Below are 20479 nucleotides of genomic sequence, written 5' to 3'. Positions count from 1 at the left end.
GGCGTTTCTAGGATTGAAAGAAAGGGGGGGCTTAGCCCCTAAGGATGCAGAATGTTTGCGCGCATAGCGCACGCCAATTTTTTTTGGGCTCATTTGGGGCTGCGGATATCCATTGTTTAAGACAGTTCATAGATTGGTTTAATCAGAAAGAGTGTGATTTTTCTCTGTATCTTTGCTTGCATTCATTCAGTATAAGATAACAGAAGAGACAGAATTTCAGGGTCAATGAATTGGATGATATACCGGTACAATAGCGTTATGAGGGACACTATGACATTTAGTTTTCACTAGCATTAACTGATTATAAACAACAACATTCTATAGGCACTGATATTATTGTTTTAAAATACTAGAGATAGATATTAATGCAAAGAATAGAGAGCTGTCGAGTTATTTCTTACATTTCAAATTTGCTCGTTCACACTCTTGCTCACTGGAGACATTTTCTAACAAAATAGCTAGCCAGCTAGCTTAGTGTTAACATAGCTCATTACAATATTCCCTTTCATTTGCCTCAAGTAAACCTACATTTAAGCAGGTAACAAAAGTTAGAAACTACAGATAGCCATATTCTGTAACTACCTGTACTTACAAGTTCACTCTGTGCATCGTTTACTATGAGCTAAACTCCTTGGCTGTAATCCTGCTGTCTTGATGAGAGACGTTACTTGGAGTGAGCAGCGATGCAGACTCCCCAAGGTCCTAGTGCCCGGTCTTTTATTGTTAAGTATGATGAGAGGCTGTTGGATTGTAATTTGAAGTGGGAGAAAACATACAAAGCAGAAACGCACTCACATATGTAGCATGTTAGAGTTATAAATAACTTGTCCATGTGTAAAACAAAAGTTTAATTTAAAAAAGAAAAATTAAAATTAAAAAAAATCCCAAAAATTATTTGGGGGGGCTGAAGAACATTTTAGGGGGGCTTCACTGGAAGACAGTATGTGCAAACTTGCAGTATGTCCTGCAGATGGAGCCAGAGATTCGAGCAATGCCAATGATAAATATATCGCACTGAACTTTCAGAGAAACCTGAGGAGACCAAACTTTATTACCACGTCATAACAATCATATATTCATATTACGGTTATAAATTCAAATAATAATACCCGAATGTGATGAATCTCAAAGTTTTACGAAAGGTTTATTGAAGTGATTGTGTATGAATTCATAGAATCAATTGCCTTAAACTGGAGAAAAGATGAAACAAAAGCTTAGTGTCTGGTTGAATATTCACTTTTATTGATAAAGCCTGAGAGGAAAAACACAAGTTTCACACAGAGAAGCAAACTTGGTGCTTTTGGGCTGCATTTGTTTCTCATTTGTGATTGCAAGTATACGTTTATGTGGAAAGGAGGGGTTTGACATATTCTACCTGGTGTGTTCTACAAGGATATGTAAATTTGAGGAAATTCTTACATATTTAAACTGATATTTCTGTGAATACTACAATTTCCTATGTGTGGTGCTCTAATAGACATACATGGACACAACTGTGAAGCTCAACTTATCAACTCTAAATCAAATAAAGAAAATGATGAACAAGCCAGTGTGCTCTTATGAACTTCTAATTGCACACCGCGTTTATTGGAACGGGAATTAACTTCCATAATCCTCTCAAAACCAAAAGTAATCCCTAATCTGAATTCCAAAACCAGTTTGTATCCCATGATTTCCTTCAGGAGAGCAAGTTCATCATTATCAACCCTCAATTATCGGTTTGATTATACAAAAAACTAAAATCTGTGAGCAATCATTCGCCTTTCTTGACAGTGTTATGTGATTAATATATGGTTCATTTTCAAGGCACTATGTGGCTCTGATTCCTGACTCTTGTGATCATTACTTGATTACTAAATACCTTCTTTAACCAAATACCAATACAAATAAGTAGATGGGAAAATAAAGATTATTCAGCTGATTTGAAACAAAGACTTTTAAAGTGATTTTAACACAGTATGAAATGTGGAGGCATTCGGTCTTTGTTATGTCAGAACATCGTGGCATTACTTGAATGTGATCAAATATTCAGGATAAGCCTGGACGTCATGGAAGATGATGAACATGTTGGGATTAGCCATGCGGTCCACGACACTGTCGTACAACTGAGGGGCCTTGTTGCTCTTGACTGGCGGTTCGATCATGCCTTGTTGTCCAAGCGCGTACTCCCCGGTCAGCACTTGGCAGAGGTACATGCACTTCTCCCCTTTCGGATTCGGCTTGGAGTATGTGTCGTGGGCAGAGTAGTCGGCCCTGACAGCAAAGTACGTGCCGTTGCCATAATAAGCAGCTGAAAATGAAACAGCAGCAAAAATGTTTTGTCTTAATTTATCTGTGAGCATCTATCTTCCATTCGCTGAAGTTAAAATGAAGAAATAACTGAAAACGTTAAGAATATTCAATGAAATAAAATAAATATTAATGTTTTTTAACAGTTTCAGTTTAGCAATTAAGTAAAGGAAGAGTCTAGTGAAACTTTTTCACATACTTTCATCATAAACTTCTCACCGTTCTTTCCTGCGTAAACCCTGTTGAAGCCATTTTCATTAATCGTGTTCACTAAGGTCTCAGTGGTGCCGTGGAACAGACGCCTCTCGTTGTTTGCATGACCGTTTCGCTGCTCAATGTCACGCTTCTTGATCTGTATGCTCTTCCACAACATAGGGTTCTGGATCCTCTCAATCTAAAAAAGGAGGGAAAAGTACATTTGTGACAATCAGATAGCACTTTTTTGAAGTAACTCTGACCCATGCGTATGGAACTGTTTGGGGCGAAGGGACTTGCCGACGTGAGGTGGTGATTTGAAGCCAGATTATTGATCCACTTCATCATTACCATTAAAACCAACAGCGTTATTTGTGCTTGCATGTCATAACCGTTCCTTAGGAACCTTCAATTGAAAAAGTTATGACAACTAGTAACAAAGGACGAGTTGCAAAGCCGAGTCATTAATAGTTTTTAATAATATCTTGTAACACTGTGCGTGTATCGTCAAGTACGGCTTTAGTTTTCATCCTGTGTGTGTGTGTGTTAAACCGCTGCAGTGAACATGACTGCGCCATCCATTTCCAAATAATATCCCAGATTGGAGGTTAGGATCCTAATGATCTGTGAAGTTATCTGTCTGATTGCTCTAAATATATTAATACTGCGGTGACACTCGTAAGTAATGCTGTGTGATGGATGCACTGGCACTGATAAAGAAGTGTTTAGATGGAAGGATGAGGAGGAAACAAGTGTTCAGCGATTTCCTGTTCCATGATCATGAGTAATCATGACTAATCAGCTGATGTAGATTCTATAGATCTTTGATCTTATGATCTTCGAGTTCAACGGAGTCCAGTATCACACAGACTGACCCGACGGAACCGAACCATCCCAATAGAAACCAAGTACTCACCACTCTGGTTTATTAGCTGACAGGTCTGTGTGATGGGATTAACACTGTTTAATATTTACGCATCCACGTTTCCAGGTGGACTGTGATTTATAAAGTGCACATGTTCATGTGTGCGTGTGCACGGTTTTATACATGTGAATCTTTTTTTGCCCCTGACAAGTACACTTTTGAAGACAGCAAAGAAGAAGTTATTTCCAGGAGCATAATCAAAGAAGTTCTGACATTCACTCTCTGCATGTATTTGTTTTTCAATGGGTTTTGAATGATAGCATTCATCACTTCCATACAGGGTTAGTAGCATACAACTATTAAAACGTTCTATATGTTGTTATTTTTTAAAATGCACAGGAATCAAATTGGTATCAGGAAGGAAAACATCTTCAGAACAAAACTTTCTGCTCTAGTAACAAAGCAGTGTCGCTGAAGGCCGATTTATAATACTGCGACTGCAACTGTTGCTGGCCATGCAGTTGCATTGACCGACCCGTTTTGGTTTATAGTTCCCCGCCAGAACACTAGGCGGAGTAACGTGTTTTGTCGAAGACACACAAAGAAGAGACGTCTTCTTCTTCTTTGTCGACTATCTATTTACATCGCCACTGCGGCTCCTCATAGCCTTTTTCTGGCGGAGTAATCCGCCAGTCAGTGACGGGTTATGGGGGCATGAAACCGGAAACTAGACTCCGGACAGGATGTAGTAAGCAGACCAATCAAAGCCTTGCGGGCTGCGTGAGGCTCGCGTCGTTTTGTCGTATAGTTAGAAAAATTGGCGGACGCACGCAAGCCGCAAGAGGGGGCACGCAAGGGGCACGTTGTGTGTCTTGCGTGCCTGCGTAACATCCGACTATAAATCGTCCTTAAAGCTTGATGTTTTATATACTTTGCATTTTAAATGAGGACTACCTTGATGACTGTTTGTTTGCACGAGGCCTGGAACAGATTCAGGACTTCAGTGTGCTCTGGTGTTCCAGCATGGATGGGGACAGCCACACACGTAGTGTTGGGAGGCATAGCATCCCAGTGCGCAGGTCCTGCATCTGGAGACAAAATACATTTTTGGCTTAAAAAGACTGAGAGGTCAAAAAGTGAAATCGTGCTAAAACAGGGAAATCATTTGCGGTAATATAAGGTTTGAATCTAGTGTGTATGGACATTATTCTAGCTTCATATTGGAACTTTTTACCAGTTACTACTGCTTTATTATCTCTTTTAGACAGAACTCTCATCAATCAGTCAAATACCTTTGAGTTTGTCAATTCTCCTTATCTGCAATGCGTCTCCCTTTTTGTTGGTGGCCGGTCCGTTTGGCAGATTGACGGTGAAGTCTTGACCTTGGATATTGACTTTTACATCTTTCAACTTCTGTTGCATTGCTTGCTCTAGGTGGACGTTTGTTTTTTGATCAAAGCTTTGATAGTGGAGCCCTTGCTGTTGGTACTGCCAGTCTGCAACTTTGCTTACTATGTCCATGTATCTCTTCAGCTCCTCCTCATCCTTCACCTTTTTCATCATTGTATAAATCTCTGCGGTGGCTTTAAGTACGCCATTGTCGAATCCCTCAATGGTTAATTCGACTTGATCCTTCTTTCCTTCGATCATGATGCTCACGCCCACGGCCTTCTGGATGTTAATAATCTGCTGGTGGTCTGCATCGGAAAAGCTGAGGATGGCGGTGTCTTTAATGGTGTTCGTGCTTTGATCTTTGGTTATCAGATTATTTATCCACTGCTTGGCCGAGGCCACTTTAGCCTGTGTGTCTCCGCAGATGTGGAAGCAAGCCGGGTCGCAGGCCACTGGCTTGATGACAAAGTTTTCTTCTTTACGGGGCTTGTCAGCAGTTCCACCCACAAGGAATGCTGTGAGAACAAATTCCAAGCGCTACATTATTCATCTCACATTCAAACCAGACTATGGATTAGAGGAACATGAACACAAAAATTCTTCTCTTCTCTGTACTAGGGCTGTCACTTTCTATTTGAAATTCTGCCATTTATTTGAACATGCGGTTCATATTCAAACTGTAATAACCTGTTCGATTTCAAATTATGCAGAAGCATTTGATATTGAGAAAAAGTGACAGCCCTGTGCTGTACTTACATGTGAATCTTTTCCACCACCCACCATCCTTATCACTGGATTTACTGGCAGCGCTTTGTGCTCTTTGTTGCATACTGCTCTGGAACTCGTTCAGCATCGGTGCTTGGAAAATAACAATCCGAATAGTCTTCAGGGAGCCATGAGTGTTTTTGCTCAACACATCGATCACCGCGTCAAACATGGCATCTGCCACCTGCCTTACCTGCACATTGCCTTGACCTGAGAGAGTAGAGCATAATGCAAGTTGCACAAGGCAGTGCAGGAATCATCACTTGTAAAAACACACACTGAAGAACCATGACTGTGTTCATTCTCTATGAATCAATAGAATTCATGTGTAAACACAAACATTCAATAAAATCATCTGCAAGTTGATTTAAAACTCAGACTTTCCATATAATATACTCCAGACTCACCTGTGCCAATGGCAGGTAATGAGACAGAGGCGTAGCCGTTTTTCACACACATCTCAAGTGCACTTTTAACAACCGCTCTGATTTTTCCTGGGTCGGTCTGTCCGATCACGTGGAGGATTTTCTTACAACTTAGGTTACCTTGACTGGTCATTATCATGTCCTGGTTGGGCAGGGCACCTAAGGGTGAAGACAATGGATTTGTATTAGTATTTAAACTTAAAATAACAAATTATTCGATGCCCAGAGCTAAGCAAGAATAACTGTGGCAAGTCAGGGTTACAGTGTCATAACAGTTTTATTATGTAAATGTTTCATTACCAAGGAGTTTGCACTCTCCTATAACAGCCTGACCAGCTGCTTCTAGAATAGCCTTGGATACTCCTAGTAGAGGGAAAGACACAAAATAATAGCGTCTATGGATACAACTTAAATTGTAATTGTTCTGCATAGTTGAAACATTCCTCTTCTCGCTGTCATTTACCTGACTTGAGAGAAAAGCTGTCATTGGAGGAGTTGACAATGACCTCACTGGTCTCCTTGGTTATGTCTCCTGAGACCACCTGAATGGTGACGCCGCCCATTTTTGTCTCATGCATTCCTGTGCTCGAGATAACGTTTGAGAAGGGACCTTGTTGCACTGGAAAGAAATCAACAACTAATCAACCAAATAATCAATAAAAATACATTTGAGAATAACTGAGCCACTCTGCAATTTTTTATTAAATCATTTTACAGATTACTTACATTTCTAAAAGCATTGCATATTTACTGCACAAAAATATGTTGAAAAGATGTTTGCCTACCGGTGTTTTGTGGGGAACCTGTGGGTGCTGGACCACCTGAGGAACTGGGAAACTCCTTGTCAAATCCATCCCTAAAGGCCTAAAGACAGAATCAGAACTTCTACTTAACACTCACAAATATTACCAATACATCACCAAAACATTACGAGAGCAGATGTTCATGAACATGGACATAATTGACCATCACTGATTTGTCAGTAAGTTAATTTCCATGGGTAAATAACACAAAACTACTCCAAAGCTTCTTCTGTTTCCTTACCTGGATAGTCTTTGCATCGCCTGGATAAAGAACAATGACAACCTCCTTCAGTTGCTTAGGTTTTTTCATGCTAAACGCTGAGATTTCACTCAACATCGAAGAGGCGACAAGGTCTCTTGGGAAACCAAGGTTTCCAGTGCCGACAGCAGGTAAAGCAATGGAGGTCAGGCCAGTGTCCTCTGCCTTGTCCAAGCAATCCTTGAAAATGGCACTCAAGATCTGTGAGGCAAAGCATTGATGCTTTTAAAATCTAGGTACCACATACTGAAAGTTTACACTGCTGCAGTGCATACACTTACTATCCAATGCAATTTTAGATATAATAATAAGTATAATATAGTATAATCACATTTAGCAAAAGAAAAGCAGGAAAAGTGGTAGATCTGAGGCATGTTCCATATGATACAGTATTGAACAGACTCAGATGATAGAGCATGTTACCCTTTCAGTTCCGCCTTGTCCCTTGCCCCATTGAGGTGCAATTGCATGATAGACTTTCTTGCTCTTCAGTCGGCAGCCGTCCGTCACAATGACCTCACCAAAACTTCCTCTGGCCTCCTGGGCATTTATCAACTGCTGAAGTTTGGGTCCGGCCGCTAGCAGTATTGCATTTGAAACTGCTCCTTTTTTCAGTTCAAGATCTTCAGACGTAGTGTTCACAATCACCTCAGTCTAAGAAAAACAGAATGTTATCAGTTTTTCCTTTAACATCCTTATAAGCCCAAAAGTCTGGGAGTTAGTCTGAGCAATCAGTCAGTATTTAAAGGTAGGGTTGGTAGGTTGTTGAAAAACTTGTTATCGTATTTGTGGAAATCTTCTTCACATCCTGAGCCATGTGACAATCAGAAAAGCATGATGTCACAAGTGTCTGTGGCTCTTGAGGAACTGTAGTAAACATACATAGATGATGTACCGGTCTATCACGAATTTTGGTATATTGGTTGCATATTTCTCAAAAGGAGTCTGCTCTTGCTAGCTTTTTTCACGCTTACCAACCCTAGCTTTATTTCTATTCTAGTATTTTGTCATCACACTATGTCAGCATGTTTAACTATAAACATTTTTAAATTCTATTTACCGTGGCATCCTCGATGTTTCCTTGAGTAAGAGTGATATTCAAGCCCTCTATGGTTGTCACTTGACCCAAGCAGTTTGGGTCAGATTGGGTAGATCTAGCCTGCGTCAGACGTGGAGACGCAGCTTGAAGAGTGACTCCACCATTTCCAAATTCGCTTTTGACAGCTCTCTCCATAGCCTGAACAGCAGCGTCGTCATTGTTCACCAAATGGATCTCCTTCAGTGTGGTGTCATTATACTTCTCATCACAGTGTTCCTTCACTGCCTTGATGATGGTCAGCGCACACAAATCAAGACGAAAGCCCTGGGTTCTGCTGATGGTGGGCAGAGCCACAGTGATGCAGCCATGCCTTTCAGCAAGATCCAGGCTTCCTTTAACAGCTCTTTTCAACTGTGCCTGAGACTTATTGTGTGCAGATGGATCAAAGACGGGTCCAAATGCATGGATAATTCTTTTGCAACGAAGCCGTCCTCCAGCATCAGTAATGACACAGTCTCCAGGCTTGAGCGGCCCTCTCAGGTTAATTATTTTGTCGCATTCAACCTGCAACTGAGGTCCAGCAGCATTCAACAGTGCTGCGCCAAGACCCCCGTTGTGTTGCAGCTGCTGATTAGAAGAATTGACAACTGCGTCCACTGGGTAACTGCACAGATCTGCCTTGCAAACAGCTATTTCTACACCATCAGATGTCTGAAACTGATATACTGGTTTTGGACCCGGGCTTTGGGCCAAATCATTCTGCCCACCACCTGTCTCATCAACTAGTTGGACCAAGCAGCCAGTGTCGGTTAACAATGAGGTCACGTACATAGTTTCTTTATCCTGGAAGAACTTCTTCACCCCAGGTTTGGTGATGTTTACACTTTCAAAGCTCAAAGACTGGACCAAGTTTTCAACTAAGGTCTTGCAATGTGTGACATCAACTCTGGAGCCATTGAGACAGATGGCCTCGTTTCTGAAAGACACCGTCACTTTGTCTTTGAATTGGTCCATAAAAGATGTTTTGCATTTTTTAATGTACTCAATGATGGTATTGGACTTGACATCAACACTTTCTTCAACTTTGGCATTCTGCGTTAAGAAGTATTCAAGCTCATCGCTGACTCTCGTGACATCACTCTTGTGGCCACTCACAACAACTTGTTTACCAGTGCAGAGGATCTGGAGTCTCCTGCATGACTTGCTGTTGGCATCTTGTAATTGTCTGACCAGATCCTGCCACGCCGGAGTCTCCAGGACACTGCTATCTTCTACACCGATGTTCTGAGACATCAAAAGCTTTCTCAAATGATCTTCAGCTTTGGACAGATCTCTGTCAGAAAAAGCAAGGAGCTCCACTCTCTGTTCACTGATCTCAAATGCTGCACTTATTCCGTCAGATATCAGCATGGCCTTTGTAAGCTCATCTTGCTCTTCCAACATCAGCCAGTCAAGCACAGATTTCTCCATTTCTAATTTCATTCGTTTTAATGAATATTTTGCTTCACGAATCACTTTGTCTGCTTCCAAAATCTCATCTCTTAAACCAGTTACAATCAAATCTGGACTGTCTTCTGGGAATGACATTTTAAGATCTGGGTATAAACGTTGCAATTTGTCCAGAAGACCATCTTGACGCAGTAATTGGAATATTGATGGTGACACTTTGATGACATCGGTCTTCGTCGCTTTCTCCCTCTGCACCCTTCCCTCAATTTTGTTGATGGTTTTACGAAGACTTTGCTCCATTTTATTGACCTCATCCACAAAGCCAACCACTGACAAGACGCCCCTGGCTTTATCATGCACTAAAGTCACATCCTTGTTCTGTAGCATTTGTCCGATATTCTCCACACACTCTTCCAATACCTCTGAATCCGGCTGAAACTTCAGGGATTTGAATTTAGACATAGCTTGTGCAAAGGCTAACCCCACGGTACTCTTCCACTCTTTAATGATGGCTTTGGCATCTTTTTGGCCAAGAATTGAAGGTACGGGTCTCAGGATCACAGCAGATCCTTCGTGTTTTACACTACAGAAGTTTTTAGCTAAGTCACTGTGAATGGTCTCTAATGCTGATTTATGCTCATTTAGGTATCTCCACACAGCATTGTCAGTGGGTTCAGATATGGCAGCGGGGAGATTTAAGCAGGGCCTGTCTTTGCCATAGAGGGCTGCTCCCAAAGATGAATAGAAAGGATAAACTCTGAACTCTTCCTGTTGGATGTGATGCTTCTTCTTCACGACTTTCTGAACAGCTATAGAAAAAAAACATATTAACTGTTGAATCGTCCAGAATTTAAATAAAGGTGGTAATCTCTGATTATCATTGTGCTGCATTTATACAGACAAAGTATTATTCAACGTGTACTATAACTGTGTTACCTTGACTGTCTTTGAAGGTGACGATAAACTGTTCCCCTTCATTAAGCAGAACACTTTCCACATCCTCACCTGCATTCTCAAAATACAGGTTGAGGTATTCTTTCTCGAGCTTTAGGGTGTCTTCGACTGCAACTTGCTTAGTGAGTTCAAGAGGCCGGACTGACAATCCCTTGCTTGTGAAGATCCTGTTTTGAGGGCATCTTGCCACAAAGTTGGTGCTTTCTGTGGGATAGTGATAAAAAGTCAGGCAGAATAATGTAGTGCTATGATGAGAAAGGAATTTAAATTTAACGAGAATTAAGTCATAGTAAGATGAGAAAAGTTGTCATTTTAACTACAACAAAGTCATAATATAATGAGAATTAAGTTATAATTTTAGGCTACGAATCATTTTACAGGGGGATAAAATGATCATCATGTTGTCTGTGTTAAAATGAGGAATGTGCCGTATCTTATTAAGTTATACATTAGTATAGGTTTCATGTTACTTGATATTTCGGCACATGAGCACCACATTGTCGTGGTAATATCAGGGCTCTAAAAGGTGGTGTAAGAAACTGTCTATCAGAGAAAGAACCATACACGCTTGGAGGAAATTGCCTCTTGTGGAGTAGAAAATGTTTGATAGTGGTTGACTGTAAATCGTTGGTTACAACTGTGTGATATTCACTGGGATTTCAGAAGCTGCTTTCCGCCATAAGCGCAATTCTTGAGATCCTCCCAACATTCTCCAGAAGTGTTTTGAGTGTCAACGCAAAATGTCTGAGTAAGTTGGGAGGTCATTTCTAAATAAACAATGAGATTGGTTAAATATTTTGGATCCAGAGGGAGTAAAACTCGGGGAGCACGGGTTCTCCTTGCTGCTTGTTACCAAAAAGTAATTTGTTGTATAATGTAGTATAATGGCTCTCTCCTCATAATATTATGACAATGCATTTTTTCTCATTAAATTACGCCTTAAATCTTGTTATATCACTTTTTTAAACAACATATTCTCAAAACCTTTTTTTATTCAATGCGGCCCTAATATACCTTTCATAAAATGGCACCAATAACTCTGCCAAGGAAAAGCTGCGGGTTCCTACAACACATGTTTTGAGATAAACATTTTTTTTAATATTACCTTAAAAGAGTAAATAAAAAAACTCAATTTGGACAATTTTATATGAATTGGTTATTTAAAGATACGTTTTTCAGGTTATAATGTAAGTGTGCAGTTGATTAATAAAGTAGAATTTGGCATATACAGGACATCATGCATTTGTTTTTGTTGGCAATAGTATGTAACTCTTCATGGTTAGGATGGTGAGGATGTTTGTTAGTGGTCACAGAAAAGTTATTTCTTAGTATCCGCACGATCTAATTTATGGTGTAGTTCAGCTTGGTGTTGTCTCCCTGTGTTGTGCCGTAAATATTTCCCATAAATTTACTTGATATTTTTCTTTTTGAGCATTATTATAATAACTATAAATCAGCAGAGATATGCTGAAGATGATACCAATGCAGTCAATTGAAAGGCAACCTCTGTACAAGTTACACACGCACAACACACACACAGTAAGCAAATACCTTTTCCACTCTCGAAAGTAACCACAACGGAGGAGATGCCATGAATGATTTCCAACGTGAACAGGGCAGTTGGGGATTTTGATCCCTTTATAATGTTCTCCACCAGCATCTCCAAAAGCTCCTGGCCCATGTCCTCAGGAACATTCCCTAAAACAGCCGAGGTGGAGCACAGCGTTTCCTCTGCTGCTACATCGTCTCTGCCTTTGGCCTCCGCCTGAACTTCAGCTGTGAGATGATGAAGATTAAGTGATTGAACACACATTTCTTAATGAAGTAAGATAATAAAGTAACACAAGAAATGTATGAAATGTCTAATTTGTGGTCAAGCTTATTCTGGGTGTTAGTTCATAAGCCTTTTTCCGACATAACCCTGGGATAAAATCTAGAGAGTTTACCCAGTGTCTCACGTTCACACATGCACAACTCAACAGGAGGTTTTTTGCACAGAAATATTCAAAGCGACAATAAATTTGCATTATTAAGGTGAGAGGTGCAGCACCTCTTCACCTTTGTCAGCTCTTATCACCGAATTTGTTTTTATTTTGTTTTTTCATTTTTGTGTCTGTCAAAAGTTAAAAAACGTCATCACCTTTATTGTTTCCAGTCTGGGTTACTGTAAAAAATGTGGCGGCCTCTGTAGAGAGGACCCACTCCCGAAAATATAAAGTAATTCAATATAAAGGGCCCATTCTAGGCTAAAGAAAACAACAATTCATACAATTTAGAAAAACCCAAGAGAACACACACCAGGATTATGTTATATTCCATTTCTGCCCATGGATCCCTTTTACAGTGAAGGCAGATGATTTACAGGAAATCAGCAGCTGTCTGTTACATAATCTGAGCTGCATCAATCAACATTCCTTTCTGATGAATCACAGTTTCAAACAATTTCAACACTAAAGGGCTGTGCTTATTTAGATTCATGTAATTAAGGTTCATATGAAGCCTGAATATCAACCCAAACAGGATACAGCAAAAGAAAAAGGAGAGAGTGAAACTAACTGTATGTGTGGTTTGACACTGCAAGTCTGACATTTATCTGTAACAAACAAACAAAAAAAGTCACACAGTAAGAAACATATTGGTCTGACTTACATGTCTTGTTGACGTTATCCGATGGAACTTCCTGTTTTTGACAGTACACAAAAAAAGGATTTAAGTCACAACTGTGTTTTTATTTATCTTCATGTGTAACCAGTTTCACCTCATAAAGCGCCCTAAATCCAATCAGACAAGTTACACATTAATTCGATTATCAACTGGGTCAAGTTAATATCACAGAAAGGCGTGCCCCTTGTTTAATTATAGCTTCCAAACAGCAGGAAGTGAAATGAGCAAAGAACACAGCGTCCAGCAAGGTATTGAGTTATGACTCCCATGTGCTCTCAGATAAGCCTGGGTATAAAGCTCAATGTACAGTATATTGATATACTAGGCATTGCATAACCACAGTAGGAGGTAAATCTTTATTTATACGGCACTTCTCAAAACATTTTTCCCTCGATAGGCCTGCAGTAGTACTTTCACACCACTTTCTCCAGGATGCACACACAGGACACCTGACATTTTTATTGCACCTCACTTACCTGTGGTGCTGGTACTGCTGCAGTCTTCTCATCTGGAGGGAACCGAACTTTCATCTTCAGAACAGCTGAGCCCAACTGGATCTGGTGCGACTCTTTCCCCAGCACATTTTTCTGGTCTGTGAGTGAAGAAGAAGAAGAGGAGGAAGAGGAGGAAGAAGGACTCATTGTTAATGACGGAGGAGGTCAGATCACTTTAATAATCTCTAGTTTGAGTCCAGGCCTTAGACGGAGCCCACCTTGCTCGGTGCGGAACCGCAGCACCGCCGTCCTGCTGTCTCTCTCGTAGTCCACCTCGCAGTCTCCGCCGCCGGACTTCTTGCTGTTGAAGTACTTCAGCAGCTTCATCTGGATTTTGGGGAAGTTGTTTTCCTCCAGCTCGACGAGCAGCGGGTAAGAATACACGTCTGACATGTCTGCTGTCCGGACTGGTTCTGCCGCTGCCTCCCAGTGTACTTTCAGTTTAGTTTCTTAGTAAACGCAGCTGGATTCCCCCCCACTCCCACTGGGGCGAGTTCTCTTTTTACTTTCGCTTTCTGCCTCGTCCTCCTCGGAACCTTCCAGCACCAAGCAGGTGAGTGTGTGTGTTTTGCTCTCAGCCCAAATACTCTGTCTTTCACTCCGTAAGCTTCCATCTTTATTAACGTCGACATTAAAATACCACCGGACAGGTGTGTGGTTAGTATAGTCTGGTCCGCAGCGTCGGGACAAACAGGTCGAGGTGAGACAAGATGGCGGATGAGTTCGCGTAGAAACGTCCTCGGTAGAAACGTAGAAAGACGGAGACCACGACGCACCGTTGAATGTAAACCAGTGAGTTAAGTTGTTTAACTTTAACCAACTTCAACGTGTCTCAATCCTATGGTCTAAACGCTGCCAGTGTGCAACAGAGGATGAGTGTGGACAGCAGGGAGACAACAGTAAGAATATTAGGTCGTATTTTAACTTTAAACCACCCCCCACACACCGGGATACTTTATTAACTTTGTTTCTTGTTTCCTTTTTTTTTTTAAAGTAAGTAACTTTCATGTACCCTGAAACAAGAAAAAAAAACAGATCTCTGTCTCCCTCTAATGGAGTGATGGTAAACTGCAATTGTTTGGGGTTGCAATTGGGTCACCCGGTTGAGGAAATACCAAATAGTACATTTAAGTAAAAGTCAGTTGTTGTGGAAGATGGTCAGAGTTGGGTGGGGGGTTGAGACAAAGCCTATATGATTACATAATAGTGAATGCAGCACAATATATATGGTTTTTGTATCATTTCAACTTTGTGCAGCATTGTTTCACAGCAGTTTACACTAGAAAAAGGCCTAAAAAGTGCTTGTCGGTCAAATTAATTCATGCTAATTATGAGCAGGACTCCCTGACACTAGATTTAATCTATATGTGAGGGAAGAAAAGTAAAATAAAATAACCAAATAGTCTTTGTCTAACCCACTATTTCTCACCACTAAAATCCACAACCCTTTCTGTTTGTGTCTATTGTCTACACATCTATGACAAATTCTACATTTGTGCATCAGAGGCTACAGAATATACATTGTATGTTCCAAAAATTTAATTCAAGAAGGATAATAACATTAAATATAAAATAAAATAGACATGTTGTTCTCAAAATGTTACTCCAGAAAGGGAAATTGAGAAATACATTTTTTTCTTGATGTTTGGATAATTTTGCCTTGCAGTTACAGTCCATTGCCAGTAGGATGTGCTGCAGCCCTCTCAGCAGCCCTACTTACTGACTCCTTAAAGTACAAAGAAATAGACATAATGTACTCAAAGTACATCAAACTTCCTATTTGAGTAAAAGTGTACAGAATAGATACATGAAAAATGTACTTGATTAAAGTAATGAAGTAAATGTACTCTGCTGCATCCTAGCACTGCCAGTAGGTTACAATTCAAAGGTATTTAGTGCACAGAAGGATGATTCCGACCTGACACCTCAGTGATAATGCAACAACATAAATAAATATAGAGATATGTAAACAATTTGCACCTGCCACTACAAACAGAATATTATGGGTAGTATAAGTATGAGTATAGTGATAGGACGATAACTAGAGATGATCGAAATAAGGGTGACAACACAGAGTGTCAAATATATAAGGCAGACAGTGATGTCATTGTATGATGTACTCACACCTATTTCCTTTTTTCTTAGATCTATTCAGGAGCCATGGCCGGTAATAAGATTTTCCCTCTTCTAGGGCCTTCTGTTGACATTGTGAGGCACTGTGGACCGGCCCTGGTCGACATCCTCCACAGCAAATTCAGATGCACGGCCATCATTGAGGGGATGGATTCCGAAAGTGTTCCGACCCATGTGCAGCAGAAAACTGGTGTTACGGAGAAGAGGTTTGACGGCATGCTGAGTGCAGGCATCAAGTTATCTGTGTGGAAGGCCGATCTTACAAATTTCGGCGTGGATGCCGTCGTGAATGCTGCCAACGTCAAGCTTCAACACTGGGGCGGCCTCGCTCAAGCTCTGTCCAACAAGGGGGGTCCGCAGATCCAACAGGACAGCAACGATTACATCAGATGGAACGGGGAACTGAACACAGGAGATGCAATTGTCTGTTCTGCTGGCCTCCTACCATGTAAGAAGATAATTCATGCTGTGGGCCCTTCCTTACCAGCATACCCATCAGGGTATGAGATTTCACAGGCTAAACTGCTGTTGCAGAAGGCCATCAGGAGCATTCTGGACAGAGTTAAAGAACACAACCTGAAGTCTGTCGCCATTCCTGCTATAAGCTCGGGACTGTTCAACTTCCCCCGGCCACTCTGTGCGGACACCATAGTGTCAACTGTGATAGATTACTATGACCATTCCTCTGCACAATATCGTCCTGATGAGATCCTCCTTGTGAACTACGACGACCCTTCGGTAAAGGAAATGGAAAGGGCCTGTCGTGAGCAACTTTCCCAGAAAACGAACAGCCTAAACAGAAAGGGAGCAGGAGCAGGAGCAGGAAAGGGAGCAGGAGCAGGAGCAGGAAAGGGAGCAGGAGCAGGAAAGGGAGCAGGAGCAGGAGCAGGAAAGGGAGCAGGAGCAGGAAAGGGGGCAGGAGCGCCCAAAAGCTCCTCTCATACAGTCCAGTTTGGAAATATCCAACTGATACTGAAGAGGGGTCGAATTGAGGAGCAGGAGGTATGAATCTGACATCTGTCTTGATTGTTTATTAAACCTATTATGTACTTATTTTATGCACTGCAATTAGAAGGCTTTTTCTAAACATTGATTATTTGTAGTTCAACATTATAAGGGGTACAAGGATTCTCCAAATATGATAATTCCCCGATGATAAGACCAGAAAAGTTGTGTGACACATGCAGCCGAGAGACAAGAAAATAATAGGTGTAATGTGAAATATTTACAAATTCTTGCTCGGTTTTGCTCTAATTTACAGTAAAAATGGGATTAACTGTTAACCTCGGCCAAGGAGGTTTTTTTCTCATCTGTGTTTGTAAGTGGGATTATGCCAAAACTACAAAATGGATTTCCATGAAATTGTTTGGAGGGGTGGGGTATGACCCAAGGAAGAAACTGTTACATTTTGGGGATTTGGATCCAGGAACTGCAGCGGTGGCAGCAGGTATGGGAGCATGAGTTTCTGTATTTCACCTTGTTTAATCTTGTTTTTGGATTCCCTCAGACGGACGTCATCGTAAACACCGCATCATCAGACAGAAACTTGAGCTACGGTGACGTCTCCATAGCTTTATTGGAGAAAGCAGGAGATGGAATGCAAAGAGAGCTGAGGAGCGCCACGCCAAAAGGAAAAGTGATGGTCACAAAAGGTTACTCCCTGAAATGTAAAGAGGTGTTTCACACTTTTGACATTACAGCACGGGAGGTAGGTCATGATTCTAATGTAAGTAAAATAGGAAAATATTAAATCGTCATGTGTAATATTAATTATCTGATTTATCTAAAGGTACAAATTATGTAATTTAGACTAAACTTTTCACATGGAAAAAATATCTTGCAAAAAACTTAAGAGTTCCTTTTTCTTTGGTTTATCCAGAGAGCACATCGTCTAAGTAGCATTAAATGCAGCTCGTTGCAGGGATGATATTGAAAAATAGCTGAAGTGACAGACAAATATATCATCTGCTGAGCAGGAAAATCTTTATGTACTGTATATTTGTCTCTTTGTTCATTAATTACAGATCCTTTTCTCGTCAGTCCTGGAATGCCTTTATATCGCAGTCTCACATGATCACAGGTCAATTGCCTTCCCCGCCATCGGCACCGGAGGCCACGGCCTCAGTAAAACACAAGTCGCCGAGGTCATGATTGAAGCAGTGAAGGTGTTGGTCAAGAAGTCCCCGCAAACCTTGGAAGTTCACTTTGTCATATTTCCATCAGAAGAAGACACATATAAGGTTGTATTAATGCTTTCCCGATATTACAATGTTATGACCGTGTGTACTGGTGCCCACTGCAGGCGGCTTGAATAGAGACGCCTCGACAGTTATCGTGATAGAAAGACGACTTAATGACTTTGTCTTTCCAGGCTTTTGAGACAGCAATGAGATCCTCCCAGCAAAAAGCACCTGATCCCGGCTTTACACAGGGTAACACCATATTTCTATTAACATTAACTGCTGAAAATGGTGACCTTTCAATGCAAGTATTTAAGTGTTGTACTAAATGTAATAGAAGAAGAAATGCATTTCCCATATTTGCAGTAACTTTAAATAATTCTTGCAAAATGTTGATGTTAATTGTAAGAATGTGCACGTTTCTCTACAATGTAGGCTAAACCTTCACCACAACTAATTGCAATAACTTATAGCAATAAGACATTTGCATAGTGCTGCTTATTTATGTGTTGTGTAAGAAATGTTTAAATAACGGAATACATAGAATCTTGGTTGCTGTTGTAGTTCTCTGTAACAGTTATGGAGTTGTAGTACAAACCTGAAACGCCAGTGTAGGACGGCAAATGTAAAAATCATTCGTACAGTGGGGAATGCATGTTTGATTAATCCTATCTCTGCAATCACTTAAAAAGCAGCTAATCCTGAACTGTGGCAGTGATTGTTACCTGTGTGTCTGCTCCACCAGCATTGGAGCCCAGAGATCACTTCCCTGTCAGCAAACCCGCTGCCGCTCCACAGATCAGCCTGCATGGCAGTGCTGAGTCGATGCTCGAGGCTGATGGATGGCTCTGGTGCCTGTTCAAATACTCTGACACCGTCACCATCCGCAACAACTTCATTCTTTACTTGGGCGAGGAGGAATATCTGCAGCTGACCCATCTGTCGACCAAAAAGACCATCAACTTCAAGGAGTCCTTTGACAAAGGTCATGCAGACATAACGGTGAAGGGGGATTCATGTGAGGAAATTGTCGTGGCCGCCCTGCAGGTGGAGGCCATGCTCTGCAACATCCAGAAGGAATTTGTCAAAAAGGAAGAGCGCGCCATTCTTCCGTTCTCCACCGATGAGGTGACCTTTGAAAGAACGCCAGTTGATATTCACCACCTTTCGTTCTCAGAAAGAGGATCTGTTCTCATGAAGGAGGGGCTGTGCATGGTGAAGGTACAGTATGTGTAACTGTCTCTGCTGGAAGTGCTCCATATCTTATGTCTAATTGTTCACCAGTGCTTGACTCAGGTGGAATCTTTCGTATATCTAGTTGGAGAAAGTGGAGAACCCGACGCTGAGGAAGATGTTTGACAACAAGAAACAACAGCTACAATGTTCCACTCGGCGAAAAATGTATCAGCTTATACCTTCACAGTTCTGCGAGATGGTCAGCCATATTGGATTCCATGCAGAGTACGCACCACCTGCAGGTATGCAGCATTTGATAATGAAACCAGATTCTTAAAGAGAGAGAACGAGTGGGAATCTCATAACGTTTTTAAGTGCATTCAGACCACTTGTAGTCAGATCTCTCAGGACAGACGGTAGTACCAGGTCTGAACGTGGTCATAGATTATAACCAGTTTTTTGTGTTTGTCCGTTTACAGACCCAGCTTATGGAGAGGGTATCTACTTTGCTGGCACAGTGAAGAAAGCCCTGGAAATGTGGAAGGAGCACAATGAGAGATACTTGTACCTTGTGGAGGCCGAGGTGCTGACAGAAAACTCCACCCCTGGCAGACCAGGTCTCATTCTACCAGATGTGGGGACACACCCACAAAGATTCGACAGTGTGAGTGGAGGACCTGACCTCTCTGTCATATTCAGTGGTTACCAGGCTCTGCCCAGGTACATCATTACCTGTACGATGGGCTAAGGAGCCATTTCTCCACCCATTCCTCAGAGTGTAACGTGGGCCGTGATACTATTACACATTAAAGAATCAGTCACGTGTTAATCTAAACCCGAAGTTCCCTCTTAATGCATGTTAATACTGTGAGATATGAATGAATCAATTTGCATTTGCCTTTGAAACTATATAAACACAACCAGTCGAGAAAATCACAGAGGAATCACAGAATGTTTGTCAATCGTGAAGCTTAACTGCAGCTTGAAAGTTAGAAGTTTTGAGTGTTTAATTCTTTTCATTTCACATTTGTGTCTTTTTGTGTGAATTTTAGTTATATTACTATAAACCACGGTTATCTTTAAAACAATCACGGATGCAATGTTTCATGGCAGGAATATCGTACTTAAATCAGCACTTATAACATATATGCAAAAATCCTACTAATGATTATATACATAGGACTATGATTATAGAAACACAGTTATATCAAAGTGTAAGGATGTACTTTGTTTTCTTATTACAAACCAAAATGTAACCTTATTGTAAAATGCTTGCGGACCAATGGCAGTGACTTTCAAAATCACCAGAAGGAAACTAACAATATTTGGATGGACCCCTGAGGGGAGATGATGTATTGCCTGACAGTGATTTCAAATTAAATAAAATTAAAAAAAAT

The 20479-nt window shown here is 41.0% G+C and overlaps 2 protein-coding genes across 4 annotated transcripts in view; one reads left to right on the top strand and one right to left on the bottom strand.

Moving 5' to 3' along the window:
* LOC133022028 (uncharacterized) overlaps positions 1–14009 on the bottom strand; it is a 27039-nt gene extending 13030 nt beyond the window's left edge. The window contains exons 1-17 of the mRNA XM_061089044.1: positions 13812–14009; positions 13576–13691; positions 13085–13115; positions 11987–12211; positions 10418–10639; positions 8054–10290; positions 7417–7647; positions 6976–7194; positions 6717–6795; positions 6395–6550; positions 6232–6294; positions 5914–6090; positions 5498–5716; positions 4642–5256; positions 4304–4437; positions 2509–2683; positions 2011–2290 (exon numbers count right to left, since the gene is read on the bottom strand). Coding sequence (XP_060945027.1) covers positions 2011–2290; positions 2509–2683; positions 4304–4437; positions 4642–5256; positions 5498–5716; positions 5914–6090; positions 6232–6294; positions 6395–6550; positions 6717–6795; positions 6976–7194; positions 7417–7647; positions 8054–10290; positions 10418–10639; positions 11987–12211; positions 13085–13115; positions 13576–13691; positions 13812–13986 — 5354 coding nt within the window. The 5' untranslated portion in view covers positions 13987–14009. The remainder of the gene's footprint in view (positions 1–2010; positions 2291–2508; positions 2684–4303; positions 4438–4641; positions 5257–5497; positions 5717–5913; positions 6091–6231; positions 6295–6394; positions 6551–6716; positions 6796–6975; positions 7195–7416; positions 7648–8053; positions 10291–10417; positions 10640–11986; positions 12212–13084; positions 13116–13575; positions 13692–13811) is intronic.
* On the top strand, positions 13832–20479 carry parp9 (poly(ADP-ribose) polymerase family member 9). Of its 3 annotated transcripts, none has more exons than XM_061087953.1 (8): positions 13832–13965; positions 15739–16728; positions 17234–17434; positions 17751–17966; positions 18098–18158; positions 18652–19127; positions 19225–19384; positions 19562–20479. In XM_061087953.1, the coding sequence occupies exons 2-8, from the start codon at positions 15754–15756 to the stop codon at positions 19828–19830; spliced, it is 2358 nt and encodes a 785-aa protein (XP_060943936.1). In that variant the 5' UTR covers positions 13832–13965; positions 15739–15753; the 3' UTR covers positions 19831–20479. The 3 variants fall into 3 exon arrangements, with proteins under 3 accessions (XP_060943936.1, XP_060943935.1, XP_060943934.1); XM_061087952.1 differs by lacking the exon at positions 13832–13965 and adding an exon at positions 14053–14146; XM_061087951.1 differs by lacking the exon at positions 13832–13965 and adding an exon at positions 14296–14385.

This window comes from Limanda limanda, chromosome 16 (assembly GCF_963576545.1).
Source record: "Limanda limanda chromosome 16, fLimLim1.1, whole genome shotgun sequence".
NCBI classification, from domain to species: Eukaryota; Metazoa; Chordata; class Actinopteri; order Pleuronectiformes; family Pleuronectidae; genus Limanda; species Limanda limanda.
Note: the sequence above shows the minus strand (reverse complement) of the source record. Positions and strands in the feature narration are given on the sequence as shown.

Bases quoted from the DNA above. Each gene is read 5' to 3' on its own strand.
- parp9 (XM_061087951.1), top strand. From the start codon at position 14,311: ATGAGTTCGCGTAGAAACGTCCTCGGTAGAAACGTAGAAAGACGGAGA. The intron at 14,386-15,738 runs GTGAGTTAAGTT...CTTTTTTCTTAG, and splicing joins GCACCGTTGAATGTAAACCA to ATCTATTCAGGAGCCATGGC. The intron at 19,128-19,224 runs GTACAGTATGTG...TCGTATATCTAG, and splicing joins AGGGGCTGTGCATGGTGAAG to TTGGAGAAAGTGGAGAACCC.